Raw genomic sequence first — 24,831 nt, forward strand, 5'->3', positions numbered from 1 at the left:
AACACATTCTACCACAGAGCAGACAGATAGTATGAACACATTCTACCACAGAGCAGACAGACAATATGAACACATTCTACCACAGAGCAGACAGACAGTATGAACACATTCTACCACAGAGCAGACAGACAGACAATATGAACACATTCTACCACAGAGCAGACAGACAGTATGAACACATTCTACCACAGAGCAGACAGACAATATGAACACATTCTACCACAGAGCAGACAGACAGTATGAACACATTCTACCACAGAGCAGACAGACAGTATGAACACATTCTACCACAGAGCAGACAGACAGTATGAACACATTCTACCCCAGAGCAGACAGACAGTATGAACACATTCTACCACAGAGCAGACAGACAATATGAACACATTCTACCACAGAGCAGACAGACAGTATGAACACATTCTACCACAGAGCAGACAGACAGACAATATGAACACATTCTACCACAGAGCAGACAGACAATAGGAACACATTCTACCACAGAGCAGACAGACAGTATGAACACATTCTACCACAGAGCAGACAGACAATATGAACACGTGTCCCACCATAACAGATGGATGGATAATGTAGAAAGAGATCATTTATGGATTCCAGCACCACCATAACTTTGATCAAATACAGAGACAGGCAGCCATCATGGCATCAGTCTTTTTCAACTAGCTAGTGCATAGTGACACCTACTGATACGAACTGGTATTGCAGGTCTGGTTAGAATAGAGTGCAATAGAATGAGTGAAATTCAATACAAATCAACTTCATGAAAATGGGGATATTCTTTTTTATGAAAAATGTCAAATTAGTTTAATTAATGATTGAATTATAGGAATTTTACAGACATTCAGTTCCTGCATTGAGCGCAAGGGAACCAACCTATGGTGGGCCAGATGGAGACCAGGACAACACAAGGGAACCAACCTATGGTGGGCCAGATGGAGACCAGGACAACACAAGGAACCAACCTCTGGTGTTAAATGTATCCCTGCCTTGTTACAGTCTATAGTGTCTAATGTAACCCTGCCTTGTTACAGTCTATAGTGTCTAATGTAACCCTGCCTTGTTACAGTCTATAGTGTCTAATGTAACCCTGCCTTGTTACAGTCTACTGTCTATAGTGTTAAATGTAACCCTGCCTTGTTACAGTCTACTGTCTATAGTGTTAAATGTATCCCTGCCTTGTTACAGTCTACTGTCTATAGTGATAAATGTAACCCTGCCTTGTTACAGTCTACTGTCTATAGTGTCTAATGTAACCCTGCCTTGTTACAGTCTACTGTCTATAGTGTTAAATGTAACCCTGTCTTGTTACAGTCTACTGTCTATAGTGTCTAATGTAACCCTGCCTTGTTACAGTCTACTGTCTATAGTGTCTAATGTATCCCTGTCTTGTTACAGTCTACTGTCTATAGTGTTAAATGTAACCCTGTCTTGTTACAGTCTACTGTCTATAGTGTTAAATGTAACCCTGCCTTGTTACAGTCTACTGTCTATAGTGTTAAATGTAACCCTGCCTTGTTACAGTCTACTGTCTATAGTGTCTAATGTAACCCTGTCTTGTTACAGTCTACTGTCTATAGTGTCTAATGTATCCCTGCCTTGTTACAGTCTACTGTCTATAGTGTCTAATGTAACCCTGTCTTGTTACAGTCTACTGTCTATAGTGTTAAATGTAACCCTGCCTTGTTACAGTCTACTGTCTATAGTGTCTAATGTATCCCTGCCTTGTTACAGTCTACTGTCTATAGTGTCTAATGTATCCCTGCCTTGTTACAGTCTACTGTCTATAGTGTCTAATGTAACCCTGCCTTGTTACAGTCTACTGTCTATAGTGTCTAATGTAACCCTGTCTTGTTACAGTCTACTGTCTATAGTGTCTAATGTAACCCTGTCTTGTTACAGTCTACTGTCTATAGTGTCTAATGTAACCCTGCCTTGTTACAGTCTACTGTCTATAGTGTCTAATGTAACCCTGCCTTGTTACAGTCTACTGTCTATAGTGTCTAATGTATCCCTGCCTTGTTACAGTCTACTGTCTATAGTGTCTAATGTAACCCTGCCTTGTTACAGTCTATAGTGTCTAATGTATCCCTGCCTTGTTACAGTCTACTGTCTATAGAGTCTAATGTAACCCTGCCTTGTTACAGTCTACTGTCTATAGTGTCTAATGTAACCCTGTCTTGTTACAGTCTACTGTCTATAGTGTCTAATGTAACCCTGCCTTGTTACAGTCTACTGTCTATAGTGTCTAATGTAACCCTGCCTTGTTACAGTCTACTGTCTATAGTGTCTAATGTATCCCTGCCTTGTTACTGTCTATAGTGTCTAATGTAACCCTGCCTTGTTACAGTCTACTGACTATAGTGTCTAATGTAACCCTGCCTTGTTACAGTCTACTGTCTATAGTGTCTAATGTATCCCTGCCTTGTTACTGTCTATAGTGTCTAATGTAACCCTGCCTTGTTATAGTCTACTGTCTATAGTGTCTAATGTAACCCTGTCTTGAAACAGTCTACAGTTTATAGTGTTAAATGTAACCCTGCCTTGTTACAAAGTATATAAATAACAGTTTAATCAAAACTCTGCATTTAACACATTTACCAACGTCTTATTCTTTCCTGTCTCAACTTTTTTCATTCAACTTTTTCGCTCTGGACGCTTAATCTGGAAGCAAAGTTAGGTAGTAACATTAACACTATGCATATATATATATATATCTAATTGCAGTTGCTGTACTTATAATATACAGGAGCCTTACGGCGAGGATAGCCGAGTTGCAAGCCAAGCTTCAGATGCAATCGTTAGGCAAGGGCAATTTAAGTGTAGGAAAGGATGAAACAGCATCTGTGCCACCAGTAAGTACAGATAGTAGTTTAAATCCCCCCCGCACAGTCCCCACAGCTGGACAATTTCCTCAAGGCTTCTGGAAACAAATGCTGTCAGTACGCTCAACCGGTGTCACTCATTTCAACCGATTCTCCCCATTAAGCAACCGGTTCTCCCTGAGCCTTCCCAGGTCTCTCCTCCACCCGTTACGGGGTCTGACACGCTGAAGCCTGCCACCACTAGCTCTGACAAATTGATCATACACTGATTACCATGAGTGTATGATACCTTGCTGTCTCTGCCTGGCCGGTTCCCCTCTCTCCACTGGGATTCTCTGCCTCTAACCCTATTACAGGGGCTGAGTCACTGGCTTACTAGTGCTCTTCCATGCCGTCCCTGGGAGGGGTGTGTCACTTGAGTGGGTTGAGTCACTGACGTGATCTTCCTGTCCAGGTTTGGCGCCCCCCCTTGGGTTGTGCCGTGGCGGAGATATTTGTGGGCTATACTCGGCCATGTCTCAGGATGGTAAGTTGGTGGTTGAAGATATCCCTCTAGTGGTGTGGGGACTGTGCTTTGGCAAAGTGGGTGGGGTTATATCCTGCCTGTTCGGCCCTGCCCGGGGGTATCATTGGATGGGGTCACAGTGTCTCCTGACCCCTCCTGTCTCAGCCTCCAGTATTTATGCTGCAGTAGTTTATGTGTCGGGGTGCTAGGGTCAGTCTGTTATATCTGGAGTACTGTCTTATCCGGTGTCCTTTGTGAATTTAAGTATGCTCTCTCTAATTCTCTCTTTCTCTCTTTCTTTCTCTCTCTCGGAGGACCTGAGCCCTAGGACCATGACTCCTTTCTGTCCCCAGTCCACCTGGTCGTGCTGCTGCTCCAGTTTCAACTGTTCTGCTTGCGGCTATGGAACCCTGACCTGTCCACCGGACGTGCCACTTGTCCCAGACCTGCTGTTTTCAACTCTCTAGAGACAGCAGGAGCAGTAGAGATACTCTTAATGATCGGCTATGAAAAGCCAACTGACATTTACTCCTGAGGTGCTGACTTGTTGCACCCTCGACAACTACTGTGATTATTATTATTTGACCATGCTGGTCATTTATGAACATTTGAACATCTTGGCCATGTTCTGTTATAATCTCCACCCGGCACAGCCAGAAGAGGACTGGCCACCCCTCATAGCCTGGTTCCTCTCTAGGTTTCTTCCTAGGTTTTGGCCTTTCTAGGGAGTTTTTCCTAGCCACCGTTCTTTTACACCTGCATTGCTTGCTGTTTGGGGTTTTAGGCTGGGTTTCTGTACAGCACTTTGAGATATCAGCTGATGTAAGACGGGCTATATAAATACATTTGATTTGATTTGATCCCCCGCGCATCTGGCTAAGGCGGAGGTTTTGTTAACATTTCCGACAACAAGTAATAATAAAATGTAAAAAAGACAGTGTTTTCATCTTTTGAGCTTTTAGTCATGAAATCGATGCAGCCTACTTAACTTCTTCGGGGTAGGGGGCAGCATTTTCACTTTTGGATAAATAGCATGCCAAAATTAAACTGCCTGCTACTCATCCCCAAAATATAAGATATGCATATTATTAGTAGATTTGGATAGAAAACACTCTGAAGTTTCTAAAACTGTTTGAATCATGTCTGCGAGAATAACAGAACTTATGTAGCAGGCAAAACCCCGAGGACAAACCATTCAGAAGGTTACTGTCTTTTCAATGAATTTTCATTGGGACACCAGATTTTTAAGGGACTTGTTTGCAGTTTCTACGGCTTCCACTGGATGTCACCAGTCTTTGGAAATTGGTTGAGGTTATTCCTTTGTGTAATGAAGAAGTACGGCCATCGTAAATGAGGGTCACATGAAATAAATTGTTTGAGAGAGGCACGCTACCAAAAAAGTTGCGTCAGTTTGTTTTCTTTTTGTATTGAACACAGATCATCCCGTATTCAAATTGATCAATTATTAACGTTTAAAAATACCTAACGTTGTATTACAAAAGTAGTTTGAAATGTTTTGGTAAAGTTTACATGTAACTTTTGATATATTTTGTGGTGACGTTGCGCAAGTTGGAAGCTGTGTTTTTCTGGATGAAACGCGCCAAATAAATTGACATTTTGGATATATATCGATGGAATTAATCGAACAAAAGGACCATTTGTGATGTTTATGGGACATATTGGAGTGCCAACAAAAGAATTTCGTCAAAGGTAAGGCATTAATTATATTTTTATTTCTGCGTTTTGTGTCGTGCCTGCAGTGTTGAAATATGCTACTCTCTTTTTTTCCTGTTGTGCTATCATCAGATAATAGCATCTTATGCTTTCGCCGAAAAGCCTTTTTGAAATCTGACATGTTGGCTGGATTCACAACGAGTGTAGCTTTAATTTGGTATCTTACATGTGTGATTTAATGAAAGTTTGATTTTTATATCATTTTATTTGAATATGGCGCTCTGTATTTTCCCTGGCTATTGGCCAGGTGGGACGATTGCGTCCCACCTACCTCAGAGAGGTTAATCACTTTTTATAGCTACTGTTTACAGACCTCCTGGGCCGTATACAGTGTTCCTCACAGAGTTCCCTGAAATCCATCTGGACCTCATAGTCACGATAGATCATATTTAAATGTTTTGGTGACTTCAATATTCACATGGAAATGTCCACAGACCAACTCCAAAAGGCTTAGGAGCCATCATCGACTCAGTAGGTTTTGTCCAACATCTCTCCGGACCTACGCGTTGCCACAGTCATTCCCTGGATCTAGTTTTGTCCCGTGGAATAAATATTGTGGACACCATCTTATTACGTTTGCAATCGCAAAATAATCTTCTTAGAGCCCAACAAAGGATTATCAAAAGTCACGCTATAAATTCTTGGACAACCCAAAGATTCCTAGATGCCCTTCCAGAATCCCTCCACCTACTCCAAGAACGTTGGAGAACAAAAATCGGTTAACCACCTATAGTTGAAGTCGGAAATTTACATATACTTAGGTTGGAGTCATTAGAACTCGTTTTTCAATCACTCCCCACATTTCTTGTTAAACCTCTAACGCCTCACAAACCCGGATCCGGGATCCCCCCATCAAAAAAGCTGACTAGCATAGCCTAGCCTAAAGCCACAGGAATATCATATAATAAAATGTTCATGAAATCACAAGTCCAAGACACCAAATGAAAGATACACATCTTGTGAATCCAGCCATCATTTCTGATTTTTAAAATGTTATACAGGGAAGACACAATATGTAAATCTATTAGCTAACCAAGTTAGCAAAAGACACCACTTTTCTTACTCCACCATTTTTTTACTGCATCAGTAGCTATCACAAATTCGACCAAATAAATATATAAATAGCCACTAACCAAGAAACAACTTCATCAGATGACAGTCTGATAACATACTTATTGTATAGCATATGTTTTGTTAGAAAAATGTGCATATTTCAGGTATAAATCATAGTTTACCATTGCAGCCACCATCACAACTCTCACCAAAGCGACTAGAATAACTACAGAGACCATCGTGTATTACATAATTACTCATCATAAAACATTTCTTAAAAATACACAGCGTACAGCAAATGAAAGACACAGATCTTGTGAATCCAGCCAATATTTCAGATTTTCTAAGTGTTTTACAGCGAAAACACAATATAGCGTTATATTAGCTTACCACAATAGCAAACATCACAACAGCATTGATTCAAGCCAAAAATAGAGATAACGTATAAACCACCAAAATATATTAATTTTTTCACTAACCTTCCCAGAATTCTTCAGATGACAGTCCTATAACATCATATTACACAATGTATATAGAGTTTGTTCGAAAATGTGCATATTTTCGAACAAATCGTGGTTATACAATGTGATTAGTGGCCAAAACTTCAAGCAATCTGTCCGGCGTCATCTTGGAGAGGCACCTATTCTAATCGAAAACTATTCATAAACTTGACTAAAAAATACAAGTTGGACAGCAAATGAAAGACAAATTAGTTCTTAATGCAATCGCTGTGTTACATTTTTAAAATTAACGTTACTTCAGCATACAGCGTGCGCTAAAGCAGGACCGCACCGAAATTCATGGCGGAATTATTATTTGACATTTGTCAACATAAATACGAATTAACATAAAGATTGCTTACTATTTGCCGAGCTTCCATCAGAATCTTGGGCAAGGTGTCCTTTCTCCAGAACAATCATCTTTTGGTTGAAAGATGTCCTCTTCTCATGTGGAAATAGCAGCTAACGATAGCCACCCACTGGAGAGGTGTCCAACTCGTGAAAGCGCATCACAAAGAAATCCAGGAAAATCGCAATAAACTGATATAATCTGCTATAAGTCGGTTTAAATTAACTACCTTATGATGTCTTTAACAACTATAACGAATAAAAACATGACCGGAGATATAGAACTGCTAAAACGAAAGCTTTGCAGGAGGCCACTGTGATGTCCCTTCTGCGCCAGGCGCCCCGTTGAAAAGTACTTCCGTTCCACGGTCTTATATAGGGCCCCAGATTGCGCAATCCACTCCATTCAAATTCTCCCCGCTTACTGACATCTAGAGGAAGGCGTATGCAGTGCATGTAGCCCGATGGCTTACAATATAAACTGACCTCAGAACAGGGACCTCGATTTCTGAAAAAAAAATTGTGGACCTATTATGTGTATATATTGAAGCAACATCTCAAGACATCAGTCAGGAAGTTAAAGCTTGGTCGCAAATGGGTCTTCCAAATGGACAATGACCCCAAGCATACTTCCAAAGTTGTGGCAAAATGGCTTAACTTATTATGGATCATTGGGACGCTAACGTCCCCCCTGGACAACATCCAGTGAAATTGCAGAGCGCCAAATTCAAATTACAGAAATATTAATACTAAACATTCATGAAAATACAAGTGTCATACATCATTTAAAAGCTTAACTTCTTGTTAATCCAGCCACATTGTCAGATTTCAAAAAGGCTTTACGGCGAAAGTACACCATGCGATTATCTGAGGACAGCGCCCCGCACACAAAAGCATTACATACATTTTCCAACCAAGCAGGTGCGTCACGAAAGTTAGAAAAAGCGATAAAATAAATCGCTTACCTTTGAAGATCTTCATCTGGTTACAATCACAAGGGTCCCAGCTACATAACAAATGGTCCTTTTGTTCAATAAAGTCCTTCTTTATATCCCCAAAAAGTATGTTTCATTGGCGCGCTAGACTCAGTAATCCACCGGTTTCCCTCATTCAAAATGCATACAAATGGTTACCAATGCATACAAAAAGTTACCAATACACTTCTTCCAAACATATCAAACAACATTCTTAATCAATCCTCAGGTACCCTATTATGTAAATAAACAATAACATTTAAGACGGAGAATACCGGAGACCATTACCGGAGATAAATAAACTCTTAAAGAAACTCTTTCTAAAGACTGTTGACATCTAGTGGAAGCCCTAGGAACTGCAATCTCAGCCATTGTATTCAGATGTGAGCTGAAAAAATAATAATAATTGTCCTCGGGTTTTTGCCTGCCATATAAGTTCTGATATACTCACAGACATTATTTTAACAGTTTTGGAAACTTCAGAGTGTTGTCTATCCAATACTACCAATTATATGCATATCCTGACGACACACCTGTAGGCTTCTGGGCCTGAGTAATATGCAGTTTACTTTGGGCACGCTTTCATCCGGACGTGAAAATACTGCCCCCTATCCAAGAGAGGTTAAGAGGCCATGACTATTTTTGTGAATTTGTCAAGAGATGCAGGATTTAAAAACTTGAGTGTCTCCATTGATCCTAGGTCCTGGCACTTCTGTGCAGACTCAGGACAACTGAGCTTTGACGAAATACGCAGATTCAAAGAGGAGTACGTAATTTTCTTGCTAATGATCATCAAATCAAATCAAATGTATTTATTTATAGAATTGATATATATTTATAGAATGTAACCAGAATCCACGGGAGTGTACAGACTGGGTCGACATGGAGTTAATCACTAGACATGTAAAAACAGAACGAGAGCAGAATCCACGGGAGTGTACAGACTGGGTCGACATGGAGTTAATCACTAGACATGTAAAAACAGAACGTAAGTAGAAAATGTGTACCTTAATTAATTAACATAGGCACCACAAGCCATGGATCTGTAATATGAACATATGTTTGTACTAATCAAGTATTATTAGAAGAGCACTTATATTAGGAAATTATATATGCAATAAATGTATTATTTTTTGTATTAACACTATGGCGCCGCCACCAATCTAATTTAAACTGAGCAGATGTGGGCATTAACAAGCAAGAATTGAGACAGAAAGAGAATTGTGGCGAGAGGCCAAGGGGTGTTACTCATCTACATAGAGGGGAGTGACCATGTGTGCTATCTGAAGGTCGAAACCTATAAAGCCTGAGGTCTGTAACAATACAATTCAGTTGTTCCATGGAATTGCTCGTGTTAGTCGAGTTAGTTTGTGTGTGTGCTCGGCTTCTGTTACTGTTGTAATAAAGTGTTTTTGAATTGACCATTTCCGGTATCCGAGAAATATTTCATTCAATATTTCCACGACACGTGTCGAAAGCATTCCACAGGGATGATGGCCCATGTCGACTCCAATGCTTCCCACGGTTGTTTTCAAGTTGGCTGGATGTCATTTGGGTGGTGGACCATTCTTGATACACACAGGAAACTGAGTGTGAAAAACCCAGCAGTGTTGCAGTTCTTGACACCAACTGATGCGTCTGGCACCTACTTCTGTTGGGTTCACCTTGGGGTCATGATAGGGGCTGTACCAAATGTTTGAGGTATTATAATAATTGATTAAGCTTATGTTGTATTAATAGAAGGGGAAGGGTTATAAGACCCCTCCCCCTTACATTTCTAGGGTCCTAGACTACAGATTAACAATATGTATATGCAACGAACGTCGTCGGGTGAAGGAGAAGAGGTCCAAGGTGCAGCGTGGTAAGTATTCATAATACGTATTTTTAATAAATAAGAACACTCTCACAAAAACAACAACACGACAAACGAACAGTTCTGTAAGGTGACGAAAAACACTAAACGGAAAATAATCACCCACAACTCAAAGTGGGAAAACAGGCTACCTAAATATGGTTCTCAATCAGAGACAACGATTGAGAACCACACACGGCCAAACACAAAGAAATAGACAACATAGAACGCCAGACATAGAATGCCCACCCAAACTCACGCCCTGACCAACCAAAATAGAGACATTAAAAGGATCTCTACGGTCAGGGCGTGACAGTATATGCATTATAAGGTTTAATATTGTTCCACAGTTATTTTCTATTTTCTGCTTCTTATAAAAAAACGGTCTGAGAGACGCGTCAAAGATAAAAGAGATGCATAGACACAGAACTCTGGAGTGAAAGAGATAAGAGACTAGTCAGACATTCCACTATAAATCAACTAGGGGAGTGGACATTTACTGCTGAGTCTTTAGATAACACTGAAACTCTCGTTTGTATAGCTGTGTAGGCATGGGTTTGGTCTCATGAGTAGAAGGTAATGACGTAGGCAGTGACATCATTAAGATATGACTGCAGGCATTATAAAACAACTTGTACCCTTTACTATTGTGCAGAACTTACTGGGAAACATGCGTGCCGTGTTCCTGTTGTCAACATGTTGTCATGTTGCAATGTTCCTTCTGTCTGCGACTGCATTAATATATGAATGATTGATTTACTTAAAGATATTGTCTGAATGCTAATTTCACCATTGAGCCCTGGGTAAAATCTTTTATTGGGTGGACGTTCCTTTGAAACCATCAGGTGATCTGCAGAGCCCTATGGACAGCCATATTCCCTATATGTAGGTTTCTTCTCACCCTTTCTACTACAGACAATAATACGATTAGGTTCATTCTTTACATTAAATACTTGTGGTCTTGATAAATTCAACTGGTTGTTGACAGTATGGAGCACAATACTGGGAGTTTAGAAGGGAGACACTCAAACTGTTATTCTATAGGCTGGGATCCACACTATACAGCTGTTATTCTATAGGCTGGGATCCTCACTATGCAGCTGTTATTCTATAGGCTGGGATCCACACTATACAGCTGTTATTCTATAGGCTGGGATCCTCACTATGCAGCTGTTATTCCATAGGCTGGGATCCTCACTATGCAGCTGTTATTCTATAGGCTGGGATCCTCACTATACAGCTGTTATTCTATAGGCTGGGATCCACACCATGCAGCTGTTATTCTATAGGCTGGGATCCCCACAGCTGTTATTCTATAGGCTGGGATCCCCACAGCTGTTATTCTATAGGCTGGGATCCACACTATGCAGCTGTTATTCTATAGGCTGGGATCCTCACTATACAGCTGTTATTCTATAGGCTGGGATCCTCACTATGCAGCTGTTATTCTATAGGCTGGGATCCACACTATGCAGCTGTTATTCTATAGGCTGGGATCCTCACTATACAGCTGTTATTCTATAGGCTGGGATCCACACTATGCAGCTGTTATTCTATAGGCTGGGATCCACACTATACAGCTGTTATTCTATAGGCTGGGATCCACACTATGCAGCTGTTATTCTATAGGCTGGGATCCCCACAGCTGTTATTCTATAGGCTGGGATCCACACTATACAGCTGTTATTCTATAGGCTGGGATCCTCACTATACAGCTGTTATTCTATAGGCTGGGATCCACACTATGCAGCTGTTATTCTATAGGCTGGGATCCTCACTATACAGCTGTTATTCTATAGGCTGGGATCCACACTATACAGCTGTTATTCTATAGGCTGGGATCCCCACTATGCAGCTGTTGGAAGAGCACATTTATCTCTGGCTGTCCGCTGGGGCGTATTCATTACGCTGATTCTGTTGCGAAACGTTTCTTAAGTTTCAGAAGCAAACAGAACGAAACGGAGAGAGACCTCCCTGAATGTGTCTAACAGAAACCCTCCTTCTGTTTGCTTCCATTTGGTTCGCAAAAACAAGGATTGATAGGCAGCTTAAACTTCTCCAATTCAACCATTATTGGGTTAAAATACACATACTGTATACATTTGTGAACAGCCGTCCACAACAACCACAATCTGTAATGAGCAAATAGCTAAATGAGAGAGCAGCAGTGTGAGTCACATCAATGCGCTATGTAGATATTAATAACACATCATATCCTATTGGCTCGTAGGCTACGCCACTGCTGTCATCCTTACCTTCAAGTGTTTATTCAAGTTGGATTATCTGCCGACAGCAGTGCACTATTGGAAGAAATAGCTTGGACTGTAGCATACTAAAGCCTATCACTGCTCTTTTCCCACATTCCATTAAACACATTTGGTGTGTCGTCAGACTCGCTCAGGCGGTGTGTCGTCAGACTCGCTCAGGCGGTGTGTCGTCGGACTCGCTCAGGCGGTGTGCCGTCGGACTCGGCCAGGCGGTGTGTCGTCAGACTCGCTCAGGCGGTGTGTCGTCGGACTCACTCAGGCGGTGTGTTGTCGGACTCGGCCAGGCGGTGTGTCGTCAGACTCGCTCAGGCGGTGTGTCGTCAGACTCGCTCAGGTGGTGTGTCGTCAGACTCGCTCAGGAGGTGTGTCGTCGGACTCGCTCAGGCGGTGTGTCGTCAGACTCGCTCACGCGGTGTGTCGTCGGACTCGCTCAGGCGGACCTAACTTGGCCTTTTTTCAATGCTGATTTGAATGTCATTGAGAAAATAGAAAGGTGTCAAAGACTCTTTTCACAAACATTCTTTCTGAATTTAAAAGTAATCCGAGAAGTAATCAGCCAGTTTTTAAAAAGTATCTGTAATCTGATTACCGTAACAGTTACTCCCCAACCCTGTGTCACTACATAGGCTGTCCATTAGGCTCTGCTCCAACCCTGTGTCACTACATAGGGAATACGGCTGTCCATTAGGCTCTGCTCCAACCCTGTGTCACTACATAGGGAATACGGCTGTCCATTAGGCTCTGCTCCAACCCTGTGTCACTACATAGGGAATACGGCTGTCGATTAGGCTCTGCTCCAACCCTGTGTCACTACATAGGGAATACGGCTGTCCATTAGGCTCTGCTCCAACCCTGTGTCACTACATAGGGAATACGGCTGTCCATTAGGCTCTGCTCCAACCCTGTGTCACTACATAGGGAATACGGCCGTCCATTAGGCTCTGCTCCAACCCTGTGTCACTACATAGGGAATACGGCGGTCCAGAATGCTCTGCTCCACCCCTGTGTCACTACATAGGCTGTCCATTAGGCTCTGCTCCAACCCTGTGTCACTACGTAGGGAATACGGCGGTCCATTAGGCTCTGCTCCAACCCTGTGTCACTACATAGGGAATATGACTGTTCATAGGGCTCTGCTCCAAAGTAGTGCACTATATAGGGAACATGACTGTTCATAGGGCTCTGCTCCAAAGTAGTGCACTATATAGGGAACATGACTGTTCATAGGGCTCTGCTCCAAAGTAGTGCACTATATAGGGAACATGACTGTTCATAGGGCTCTGCTCCAAAGTAGTGCACTACATAGGGAATATGACTGTTCATAGGGCTCTGCTCCAAAGTAGTGCACTATATAGGGAACATGACTGTTCATAGGGCTCTGCTCCAAAGTAGTGCACTATATAGGGAACATGGTGCCATTAGGGACACATCCATAATGTATAGAGTAATAGAGACAGAGAGGAAGGTTTAAAGGTTTGCTGGAAATCTTGTGTCTACTTTCTGTTACCTGTCTCTTAAAGGGGAACTTGGAGAGTTTCTGGATGGGCGGGGAGGGCAGGGTATCCTGGGTAGACATCCTCATACGACAGAGGATGATGATGACGACGGCCAGGATGAACAGCACGCAGCCCGTCACGTAGATCAAGATGTCAGCATAGTCATCCTCCTCGTCACTATCCTCCAGCGCTGGGAGAGATCAGGGGTTAGAGGTTAAGGGTTAGATGTTAGGGGTTAGAGGTTAGGGGTTAGATGTTAGGAGTTAGAGGTTAGATGTCAGGGGTTAGATGTCAGGGGTTAGGGGTTAGAGGTTAGGGGTTAGATGTTAGGGGTTAGGGGTTAGGGGTTAAGGGTTAGATGTCAGGGGTTAGAGGTTAGGGGTTAGGGGTTAGGGGTTAGAGGTTAGGGGTTAGGGGTTAGAGGTTAGATGTCAGGGGTTAGGGGTTAGGGGTTAGAGGTTAGATGTCAGGGGTTAGATGTCAGGGGTTAGGAGTTAGAGGTTAGATGTCAGGGGTTAGGGGTTAGATGTCAGGGGTTAGAGGTTAGGGGTTAGGGGTTAGGGTTTAGGGGTTAGATGTCAGGGGTTAGGGGTTAGATGTCAGGGGTTAGGGGTTAGAGGTTAGGGGTTAGATGTTAGGGGTTAGGGGTTAGAGGTTAGGGGTTAGATGTTAGGGGTTAGGGGTTAGGGGTTAAGGGTTAGATGTTAGGGGTTAGATGTCAGGGGTTAGGGGTTAGATGTTAGGGGTTAGGGGTTAAGGGTTAGATGTTAGGGGTTAGATGTCAGGGGTTAGGGGTTAGAGGTTAGGGGTTAGATGTTAGGGGTTAGGGGTTAGATTTTAGGGGTTAGATGTTAGGGGTTAGAGGTTAGGGGTTAGATGTCAGGGGTTAGGGGTTAGGGGTTAGATGTTAGGGGTTAGGGGTTAGGGGTTAAGGGTTAGATGTTAGGGGTTAGAGGTTAGGGGTTAGATGTTAGGGGTTAGGGGTTAGAGGTTAGGGGTTAGATGTCAGGGGTTAGGGGTTAGAGGTCAGATGTTAGGGGTTAGGGGTTAGGGGTTAGATGTTAGGGGTTAGATGTTAGGGGTTAGAGGTTAGGGGTTAGGGGTTAGGGGTTAGGGGTTAGATGTTAGGGGTTAGATGTTAGGGGTTAGATGTTAGGGGTTAGAAGTTAGGGGTTAGAAGTTAGGGGTTAGAGGTTAGGGGTTGGATGTCAGGGGTTAGAGTTAGGGGTTAGAGGTTAGGGGTTAGATGTTAGGGGTTAGATGTCAGGGGTTAGATGTTAGGGGTTAGATGTTAGGGGTTGGATGTCAGGGGTTAGATGTTAGGGGTTAGAGGTTAGGGGTTAGATGTTAGGGGTTAGATGTCAGGGGTTAGATGTTAGGGGTTAGATGTTAGGGGTTGGATGTCAGGGGTTAGAGTTAGGGGTTAGAGGTTAGGGGTTAGATGTTAGGGGTTAGATGTCAGGGGTTAGATGTTAGGGGTCAGATGTTAGGGGTTGGATGTCAGGGGTTAGATGTTAGGGGTTAGAGGTTAGGGGTTAGAAGTTAGGGGTTAGAGGTAACAGAGTTAATGTTGGACCACAGTCACAACCACAACTACACTACAACCATTGCAGCCGGGTCCCAGATCTGTTTGTGCTATCATGAGAACTGCTTATACCTCATCAATATGTTCGGCATGACAATATGTAATAATGAAACTTGGCAAAAGAGCAGAAACAGACTGCCACCGAGGCTACAAGCATTGTGTTGTTTAAATGTGTTGATTAGTACCATCCTAAACATGTCTTTACTCAGTAACACACTGGAATAACACAAGAACTCTTCCAGAAGTAGTGTGGGAGAAAAGGCCACTGCATTGTACTGTACTGTAGCTGACATTTTGTTAATCAGCTCACTAACCCTAAACCCTTTAGTTAAAGAAAACACAGTCAGAGAAAACAACCAGCGTGTGGGGATATGGGATAACAGATCAAATGTTTTCAGGAGAATTGAGAGTCAAATAATGTTGTAACAATGTAATCAACCATAAACCACATATTCCTGCAGATAGAGTAATTACACCATAACACGGATGAGTTTCTTAGATTAAAAGGGATTTTCTAAGAGGCTGGTTGGTCAAATTTCAGATTAGGAGGATGGGGGACATAGTTCAGTCTCTAGGAGGCTGGGGGTCATAGTTCAGTCTAGGAGGCTGGGGGACATAGTTCAGTCTCTAGGAGGCTGGGGGACATAGTTCAGTCTCTAGGAGGCTGGGGGACATAGTTCAGTCTCTAGGAGGCTGGGGGACATAGTTCAGTCTAGGAGGCTGGGGGTCATAGTTCAGTCTCTAGGAGGCTGGGGGACATAGTTCAGTCTCTAGGAGGCTGGGGGACATAGTTCAGTCTAGGAGGCTGGGGGACATAGTTCAGTCTCTAGGAGGCTGGGGGACATAGTTCAGTCTAGGAGGCTGGGGGACACAGTTCAGTCTCTAGGAGGCTGGGGGACATAGTTCAGTCTCTAGTAGGCTGGGGGACATAGTTTAGTCTAGGAGGCTGGGGGACATAGTTCAGTCTAGGAGGCTGGGGGACACAGTTCAGTCCAGGAGGCTGGGGGACATAGTTCAGTCCAGGAGGCTGGGGGTCATAGTTCAGTCTAGGAGGCTGGGGGTCATAGTTCAGTCTAGGAGGCTGGGGGACATAGTTTAGTCTAGGAGGCAGGGGGACATAGTTCAGTCTAGGAGGCTGGGGGACATAGTTCAGTCTAGGAGGCTGGGGGACATAGTTCAGTCTCTAGGAGGCTGGGGGACATAGTTCAGTCTCTAGGAGGATGATGGTCATAGTTCAGTCTAGGAGGCTGGGGGTCATAGTTCAGTCTAGGAGGCTGGGGGTCATAGTTCAGTCTAGGAGGCTGGGGGACATAGTTCAGTCTAGGAGGCTGGGGGACATAGTTCAGTCTAGGAGGCTGGGGGATATAGTTTAGTCTAGGAGGCTGGGGGTCATAGTTCAGTCTAGGAAGCTGGGGGACATAGTTCAGTCTAGGAGGCTGGGGGTCATAGTTTAGTCTCTAGGAGGCAGGGGGACATAGTTCAGTCTCTAGGAGGCTGGGGGACAAAGTTCAGTCTCTAGGAGGCTGGGGGACATAGTTCAGTCTCTAGGAGGCTGGGGGTCATAGTTCAGGCTAGGAGGCTGGGGGTCATAGTTCAGACTCTATGAGGCTGGGGGTCATAGTTCAGACTCTATGAGGCTGGGGGTCATAGTTCAGACTCTATGAGGCTGGGGGTCATAGTTCAGTCTCTAGGAGGCAGGGGGACATAGTTCAGTCTCTAGGAGGCTGGGGGACAAAGTTCAGTCTCTAGGAGGCTGGGGGACATAGTTCAGTCTCTAGGAGGCTGGGGGTCATAGTTCAGGCTAGGAGGCTGGGGGTCATAGTTCAGACTCTAGGAGGCTGGGGGTCATAGTTCAGTCTCTAGGAGGCTGGGGGACATAGTTCAGTCTAGGAGGGTGGGGAGATAGTTCAGTCTAGGAGGCTGGGGGACATAGTTCAGTCTAGGAGGCTGGGGGTCATAGTTCAGTCTAGGAGGCTGGGGGACATAGTTCAGTCTAGGAGGCTGGGGGACATAGTTCAGTCTCTAGGAGGCTGGGGGACATAGTTCAGTCTAGGAGGCTGGGGGTCATAGTTCAGTCTCTAGGAGGCTGGGGGTCATAGTTCAGTCTAGGAGGCTGGGGGTCATAGTTCAGTCTCTAGGAGGCTGGGGGTCATAGTTCAGTCTAGGAGGCTGGGGGTCATAGTTCAGTCTCTAGGAGGCTGGGGGACATAGTTCAGTCTCTAGGAGGATGGGGGACATAGTTCAGTCTAGGAGGCTGGGGGACATAGTTCAGTCTAGTAGGCTGGGGGTCATAGTTCAGTCTAGGAGGCTGGGGGACATAGTTCAGTCTAGGAGGCTGGGGGACATAGTTCAGTCTCTAGGAGGCTGGGGGTCATAGTTCAGTCTCTAGGAGGCTGGGGGACATAGTTCAGTCTCTAGGAGGTGGGGGACATAGTTCAGTCTAGGAGGTTGGGGGACATAGTTCAGTCTCTAGGAGGCTGGGGGATATAGTTCAGTCTCTAGGAGGCTGGGGGACATAGTTCAGTCTAGGAGGCTGGGGGACATAGTTCAGTCTAGGAGGCTGGGGGTCATAGTTCAGTCTCTAGGAGGCTGGGGGTCATAGTTCAGTCTCTAGGAGGCTGGGGGACATAGTTCATTCTAGGAGGCTGGGGGTCATAGTTCAGTCTAGGAGGCTGGGGGACATAGTTCAGTCTAGGAGGCTGGGGGTCATAGTTCAGTCTAGGAGGCTGGGGGTCATAGTTCAGTCTCTAGGAGGCTGGGGGACATAGTTCAGTCTCTAGGAGGCTGGGGGTCATAGTTCAGTCTCTAGGAGGCTGGGGGACATAGTTCAGTCTAGGAGGCTGGGGGTCATAGTTCAGTCTAGGAGGCTGGGGGCCATAGTTCAGTCTAGGAGGCTGGGGGTCATAGTTCAGTCTAGGAGGCTGGGGGTCATAGTTCAGTCTCTAGGAGGCTGGGGGACATAGTTCAGTCTCTAGGAGGCTGGGGGACGTAGTTCAGTCTCTAGGAGGCTGGGGGACATAGTTCAGTCTCTAGGAGGCTGGGGGTCATAGTTCAGTCTCTAGGAGGCTGGGGGTCATAGTTCATTCTAGGAGGCAGGGGGGCATAGTTCAGTCTCTAGGAGGGTGGGGACATAGTTCAGTCTCTAGGAGGCTGGGGGACATAGTTCAGTCTCTAGGAGGCTGGGGGACATAGTTCAGTCTCTAGGAGGCTGGGGGTCATAGTTCAGTCTAGGAGGCTGGGGGACATAGTTCAGTCTAGGAGGCTGGGGGACATAGTTCAGTCTAGGAGGCTGGGGGACATAGTTCAGTCTAGGAGGCTGGGGGTCATAGTTCAGTCTCTAGGAGGCTGGGGGACATAGTTCAGTCTCTAGGAGGCTGGGGGTCATAGTTCAGTCTAGGAGGCTGGGGGACATAGTTCAGTCTAGGAGGCTGGGGGACATAGTTCAGTCTAGGAGGCTGGGGGACATAGTTCAGTCTAGGAGGCTGGGGGACATAGTTCAGTCTAGGAGGCTGGGGGTCATAGTTCAGTCTCTAGGAGGCTGGGGGTCATAGTTCAGTCTAGGAGGCTGGGGGACATAGTTCAGTCTCTAGGAGGCTGGGGGACATAGTTCAGTCTCTAGTAGGCTGGGGGACATAGTTCAGTCTCTAGGAGGATGATGGTCATAGTTCAGTCTAGGAGGCTGGGGGTCATAGTTCAGTCTAGGAGGCTGGGGGTCATAGTTCAGTCTAGGAGGCTGGGGGACATAGTTCAGTCTAGGAGGCTGGGGGACATAGTTCAGTCTAGGAGGCTGGGGGATATAGTTTAGTCTAGGAGGCTGGGGGTCATAGTTCAGTCTAGGAAGCTGGGGGACATAGTTCAGTCTAGGAGGCTGGGGGACATAGTTCAGTCTAGGAGGCTGGGGGACATAGTTCAGTCTAGGAGGCTGGGGGACATAGTTCAGTCTAGGAGGCTGGGGGACATAGTTCAGTCTAGGAGGCTGGGGGACATAGTTCAGTCTAGGAGGCTGGGGGACATAGTTCAGTCTAGGAGGCTGGGGGTCATAGTTCAGTCTCTAGGAGGCTGGGGGTCATAGTTCAGTCTCTAGGAGGCTGGGGGACATAGTTCAGTCTCTAGGAGGTTGGGGGACATAGTTCAGTCTAGGAGGTTGGGGGACATAGTTCAGTCTCTAGGAGGCTGGGGGATATAGTTCAGTCTCTAGGAGGCTGGGGGACATAGTTCAGTCTAGGAGGCTGGGGGACATAGTTCAGTCTAGGAGGCTGGGGGTCATAGTTCAGTCTCTAGGAGGCTGGGGGTCATAGTTCAGTCTCTAGGAGGCTGGGGGACATAGTTCAGTCTAGGAGGCTGGGGGTCATAGTTCAGTCTAGGAGGCTGGGGGTCATAGTTCAGTCTAGGAGGCTGGGGGTCATAGTTCAGTCTCTAGGAGGCTGGGGGACATAGTTCAGTCTCTAGGAGGCTGGGGGTCATAGTTCAGTCTCTAGAAGGCTGGGGGACGTAGTTCAGTCTCTAGGAAGCTGGGGGACATAGTTCAGTCTCTAGGAGGCTGGGGGTCATAGTTCAGTCTAGGAGGCTGGGGGACATAGTTCAGTCTCTAGGAGGCTGGGGGTCATAGTTCAGTCTCTAGGAGGCTGGGGGACATAGTTCAGTCTCTAGGAGGCTGGGGGACATAGTTCAGTCTCTAGGAGGTTGGGGGACATAGTTCAGTCTAGGAGGTTGGGGGACATAGTTCTGTCTCTAGGAGGCTGGGGGATATAGTTCAGTCTAGGAGGCTGGGGGACATAGTTCAGTCTAGGAGGCTGGGGGACATAGTTCAGTCTAGGAGGCTGGGGGTCATAGTTCAGTCTCTCGGAGGCTGGGGGTCATAGTTCAGTCTCTAGGAGGCTGGGGGACATAGTTCAGTCTAGGAGGCTGGGGGTCATAGTTCAGTCTAGGAGGCTGGGGGTCATAGTTCAGTCTCTAGGAGGCTGGGGGACATAGTTCAGTCTCTAGGAGGCTGGGGGTCATAGTTCAGTCTCTAAGAGGCTGGGGGACATAGTTCAGTCTATTGGAGGCTGCGGACATAGTTCAGTCTAGGAGGCTGGGGGTCATAGTTCAGTCTAGGAGGCTGGGGGTCATAGTTCAGTCTAGCAGGCTGGGGGACATAGTTCCGTCTCTAGAAGGCTGGGGGACATAGTTCAGTCTCTAGGAGGCTGGGGGACATAGTTCAGTCTAGGAGGCTGGGGGTCATAGTTCAGTCTAGGAGGCTGGAGGACATAGTTCAGTCTCTAGGAGGGTGGGGACATAGTTCAGTCTCTAGGAGGCTGGGGGACATAGTTCAGTCTCTAGGAGGCTGGGGGACATAGTTCAGTCTCTAGGAGGCTGGGGGTCATAGTTCAGTCTAGGAGGCTGGGGGACATAGTTTAGTCTAGGAGGCTGGGGGACATAGTTCAGTCTAGGAGGCTGGGGGACATAGTTCAGTCTAGGAGGCTGGGGGTCATAGTTCAGTCTCTAGGAGGCTGGTGTTCATAGTTCAGTCTAGGAGGCTGGGGGTCATAGTTCAGTCTCTAGGAGGCTGGGGGACATAGTTCAGTCTCTAGGAGGATGGGGGACATAGTTCAGTCTAGGAGGCTGGGGGACAAAGTTCAGTCTAGGAGGCTGGGGGACATAGTTCAGTCTAGGAGGCTGGGGGACATAGTTCAGTCTCTAGGAGGGTGGGGACATAGTTCAGTCTCTAGGAGGCTGGGGGACATAGTTCAGTCTCTAGGAGGCTCGGGGACATAGTTCAGTCTCTAGGAGGCTGGGGGTCATAGTTCAGTCTAGGAGGCTGGGGGACATAGTTCAGTCTAGGAGGCTGGGGGACAAAGTTCAGTCTAGGAGGCTGGGGGACATAGTTCAGTCTAGGAGGCTGGGGGACATAGTTCAGTCTAGGAGGCTGGGGGTCATAGTTCAGTCTCTAGGAGGCTGGGGGTCATAGTTCAGTCTCTAGGAGGCTGGGGGACATAGTTCAGTCTCTAGGAGGTTGGGGGACATAGTTCAGTCTAGGAGGTTGGGGGACATAGTTCAGTCTCTAGGAGGCTGGGGGATATAGTTCAGTCTCTAGGAGGCTGGGGGACATAGTTCAGTCTAGGAGGCTGGGGGACATAGTTCAGTCTAGGAGGCTGGGGGTCATAGTTCAGTCTCTAGGAGGCTGGGGGTCATAGTTCAGTCTCTAGGAGGCTGGGGGACATAGTTCAGTCTAGGAGGCTGGGGGTCATAGTTCAGTCTAGGAGGCTGGGGGTCATAGTTCAGTCTAGGAGGCTGGGGGTCATAGTTCAGTCTCTAGGAGGCTGGGGGACATAGTTCAGTCTCTAGGAGGCTGGGGGTCATAGTTCAGTCTCTAGGAGGCTTGGGGACGTAATTCAGTCTCTAGGAAGCTGGGGGACATAGTTCAGTCTCTAGGAGGCTGGGGGTCATAGTTCAGTCTAGGAGGCTGGGGGACATAGTTCAGTCTCTAGGAGGCTGGGGGTCATAGTTCAGTCTCTAGGAGGCTGGGGGACATAGTTCAGTCTCTAGGAGGCTGGGGGACATAGTTCAGTCTCTAGGAGGTTGGGGGACATAGTTCAGTCTAGGAGGTTGGGGGACATAGTTCTGTCTCTAGGAGGCTGGGGGATATAGTTCAGTCTAGGAGGCTGGGGGACATAGTTCAGTCTAGGAGGCTGGGGGTCATAGTTCAGTCTAGGAGGCTGGGGGACATAGTTCCGTCTCTAGAAGGCTGGGGGACATAGTTCAGTCTAGGAGGCTGGGGGTCATAGTTCAGTCTAGGAGGCTGGAGGACATAGTTCAGTCTCTAGGAGGGTGGGGACATAGTTCAGTCTCTAGGAGGCTGGGGGACATAGTTCAGTCTAGGAGGCTGGGGGTCATAGTTCAGTCTAGGAGGCTGGAGGACATAGTTCAGTCTCTAGGAGGGTGGGGACATAGTTCAGTCTCTAGGAGGCTGGGGGACATAGTTCAGTCTCTAGGAGGCTGGGGGACATAGTTCAGTCTCTAGGAGGCTGGGGGTCATAGTTCAGTCTAGGAGGCTGGGGGACATAGTTCAGTCTCTAGGAGGCTGGGGGTCATAGTTCAGTCTCTAGGAGGCTGGGGGACATAGATCAGTCTCTAGGAGGCTGAGGGACATAGTTCAGTCTCTAGGAGGTTGGGGGACATAGTTCAGTCTAGGAGGTTGGGGGACATAGTTCTGTCTCTAGGAGGCTGGGGGATATAGTTCAGTCTAGGAGGCTGGGGGACATAGTTCAGTCTAGGAGGCTGGGGGACATAGTTCAGTCTAGGAGGCTGGGGGTCATAGTTCAGTCTCTAGGAGGCTGGGGGTCATAGTTCAGTCTCTAGGAGGCTGGGGGACATAGTTCAGTCTAGGAGGCTGGGGTCATAGTTCAGTCTAGGAGGCTGGGGGTCATAGTTCAGTCTCTAGGAGGCTGGGGGACATAGTTCAGTCTCTAGGAGGCTGGGGGTCATAGTTCAGTCTCTAGGAGGCTGGGGGACATACTTCAGTCTATAGGAGGCTGCGGACATAGTTCAGTCTAGGAGGCTGGGGGTCATAGTTCAGTCTAGGAGGCTGGGGGTCATAGTTCAGTCTAGGAGGCTGGGGGACATAGTTCCGTCTCTAGAAGGCTGGGGGACATAGTTCAGTCTAGGAGGCTGGGGGTCATAGTTCAGTCTAGGAGGCTGGAGGACATAGTTCAGTCTCTAGGAGGGTGGGGACATAGTTCAGTCTCTAGGAGGCTGGGGGACATAGTTCAGTCTAGGAGGCTGGGGGTCATAGTTCAGTCTAGGAGGCTGGAGGACATAGTTCAGTCTCTAGGAGGGTGGGGACATAGTTCAGTCTCTAGGAGGCTGGGGGACATAGTTCAGTCTCTAGGAGGCTGGGGGACATAGTTCAGTCTCTAGGAGGCTGGGGGTCATAGTTCAGTCTAGGAGGCTGGGGGACATAGTTTAGTCTAGGAGGCTGGGGGACATAGTTCAGTCTAGGAGGCTGGGGGACATAGTTCAGTCTAGGAGGCTGGGGGTCATAGTTCAGTCTCTAGAAGGCTGGGGGTCATAGTTCAGTCTAGGAGGCTGGGGGTCATAGTTCAGTCTCTAGGAGGCTGGGGGACATAGTTCAGTCTCTAGGAGGATGGGGGACATAGTTCAGTCTAGGAGGCTGGGGGTCATAGTTCAGTCTAGGAGGCTGGGGGACATAGTTCAGTCTCTAGGAGGCTGGGGGTCATAGTTCAGTCTCTAGGAGGCTGGGGGTCATAGTTCAGTCTCTAGGAGGCTGGGGAACATAGTTCAGTCTCTAGGAGGTTGGGGGACGTAGTTCAGTCTCTAGGAGGCTGGGGGACATAGTTCAGTCTAGGATGCTGGGGGTCATAGTTCAGTCTCTAGGAGGCTGGGGGACATAGTTCAGTCTAGGAGGCTGGGGGACATAGTTCAGTCTAGGATGCTGGGGGTCATAGTTCAGTCTCTAGGAGGCTGGGGGTCATAGTTCAGTCTCTAGGAGGCTGGGGGATATAGTTCAGTCTAGGAGGCTGGGGGTCATAGTTCAGTCTAGGAGGCTGGGGGTCATAGTTCAGTCTCTAGGAGGCTGGGGGTCATAGTTCAGTCTCTAGGAGGCTGGGGGACATAGTTCAGTCTCTAGGAGGCTGGGGGTCATAGTTCAGTCTCTAGGAGGCTGGGGGACGTAGTTCAGTCTCTAGGAGGCTGGGGGACATAGTTCAGTCTCTAGGAGGCTGGGGGTCATAGTTCAGTCTAGGAGGCTGGGGGACATAGTTCAGTCTCTAGGAGGGTGGGGACATAGTTCAGTCTCTAGGAGGCTGGGGGACATAGTTCAGTCTCTAGGAGGCTGGGGGACATAGTTCAGTCTCTAGGAGGCTGGGGTCATAGTTCAGTCTAGGAGGCTGGGGGACATAGTTTAGTCTAGGAGGCTGGGGGACATAGTTCAGTCTAGGAGGCTGGGGGACATAGTTCAGTCTAGGAGGCTGGGGGACATAGTTCAGTCTAGGAGGCTGGGGGACATAGTTCAGTCTAGGAGGCTGGGGGACATAGTTCAGTCTCTAGGAGGCTGGGGGACATAGTGCAGTCTCTAGGAGGCTGGGGAACATAGTTCAGTCTAGGAGGCTGGGGGTCATAGTTCAGTCTAGGAGGCTGGGGGTCATAGTTCAGTCTAGGAGGCTGGGGGACATAGTTCAGTCTAGGAGGCTGGGGGACATAGTTCAGTCTCTAGGAGGCTGGGGGACATAGTTCAGTCTCTAGGAGGCTGGGGGACATAGTTCAGTCTAGGAGGCTGGGGGTCATAGTTCAGTCTAGGAGGCTGGGGGTCATAGTTCAGTCTCTAGGAGGTTGGGGGTCATAGTTCAGTCTAGGAGGCTGGGGGACATAGTTCAGTCTAGGAGGCTGGGGGTCATAGTTCAGTCTAGGAGGCTGGGGGTCATAGTTCAGTCTCTAGGAGGCTGGGGGTCATAGTTCAGTCTCTAGGAGGCTGGGGGACATAGTTCAGTCTCTAGGAGGCTGGGGGTCATAGTTCAGTCTCTAGGAGGCTGGGGGACGTAGTTCAGTCTAGGAGGCTGGGGGACATAGTTCAGTCTAGGAGGCTGGGGGACATAGTTCAGTCTAGGAGGCTGGGGGACATAGTTCAGTCTAGGAGGCTGGGGGACATAGTTCAGTCTCTAGGAGGCTGGGGGACATAG

The 24,831-nt window shown here is 46.9% G+C and overlaps 1 protein-coding gene across 2 annotated transcripts in view; it reads right to left on the reverse strand.

Annotated features, from left to right (window-relative positions):
* Positions 1–24,831, reverse strand: part of LOC129811258 (fibroblast growth factor receptor 3-like) — a 366,746-nt gene that overhangs the window by 77,701 nt on the left and 264,214 nt on the right. For both annotated transcript variants that reach the window (XM_055862424.1, XM_055862422.1), the window contains exon 9: positions 13,581–13,759. In XM_055862424.1, coding sequence (XP_055718399.1) covers positions 13,581–13,759 — 179 coding nt within the window. The remainder of the gene's footprint in view (positions 1–13,580; positions 13,760–24,831) is intronic.

The sequence above is a fragment of the Salvelinus fontinalis genome, chromosome 15, assembly GCF_029448725.1.
Source record: "Salvelinus fontinalis isolate EN_2023a chromosome 15, ASM2944872v1, whole genome shotgun sequence".
NCBI classification, from domain to species: domain Eukaryota; kingdom Metazoa; phylum Chordata; class Actinopteri; order Salmoniformes; family Salmonidae; genus Salvelinus; species Salvelinus fontinalis.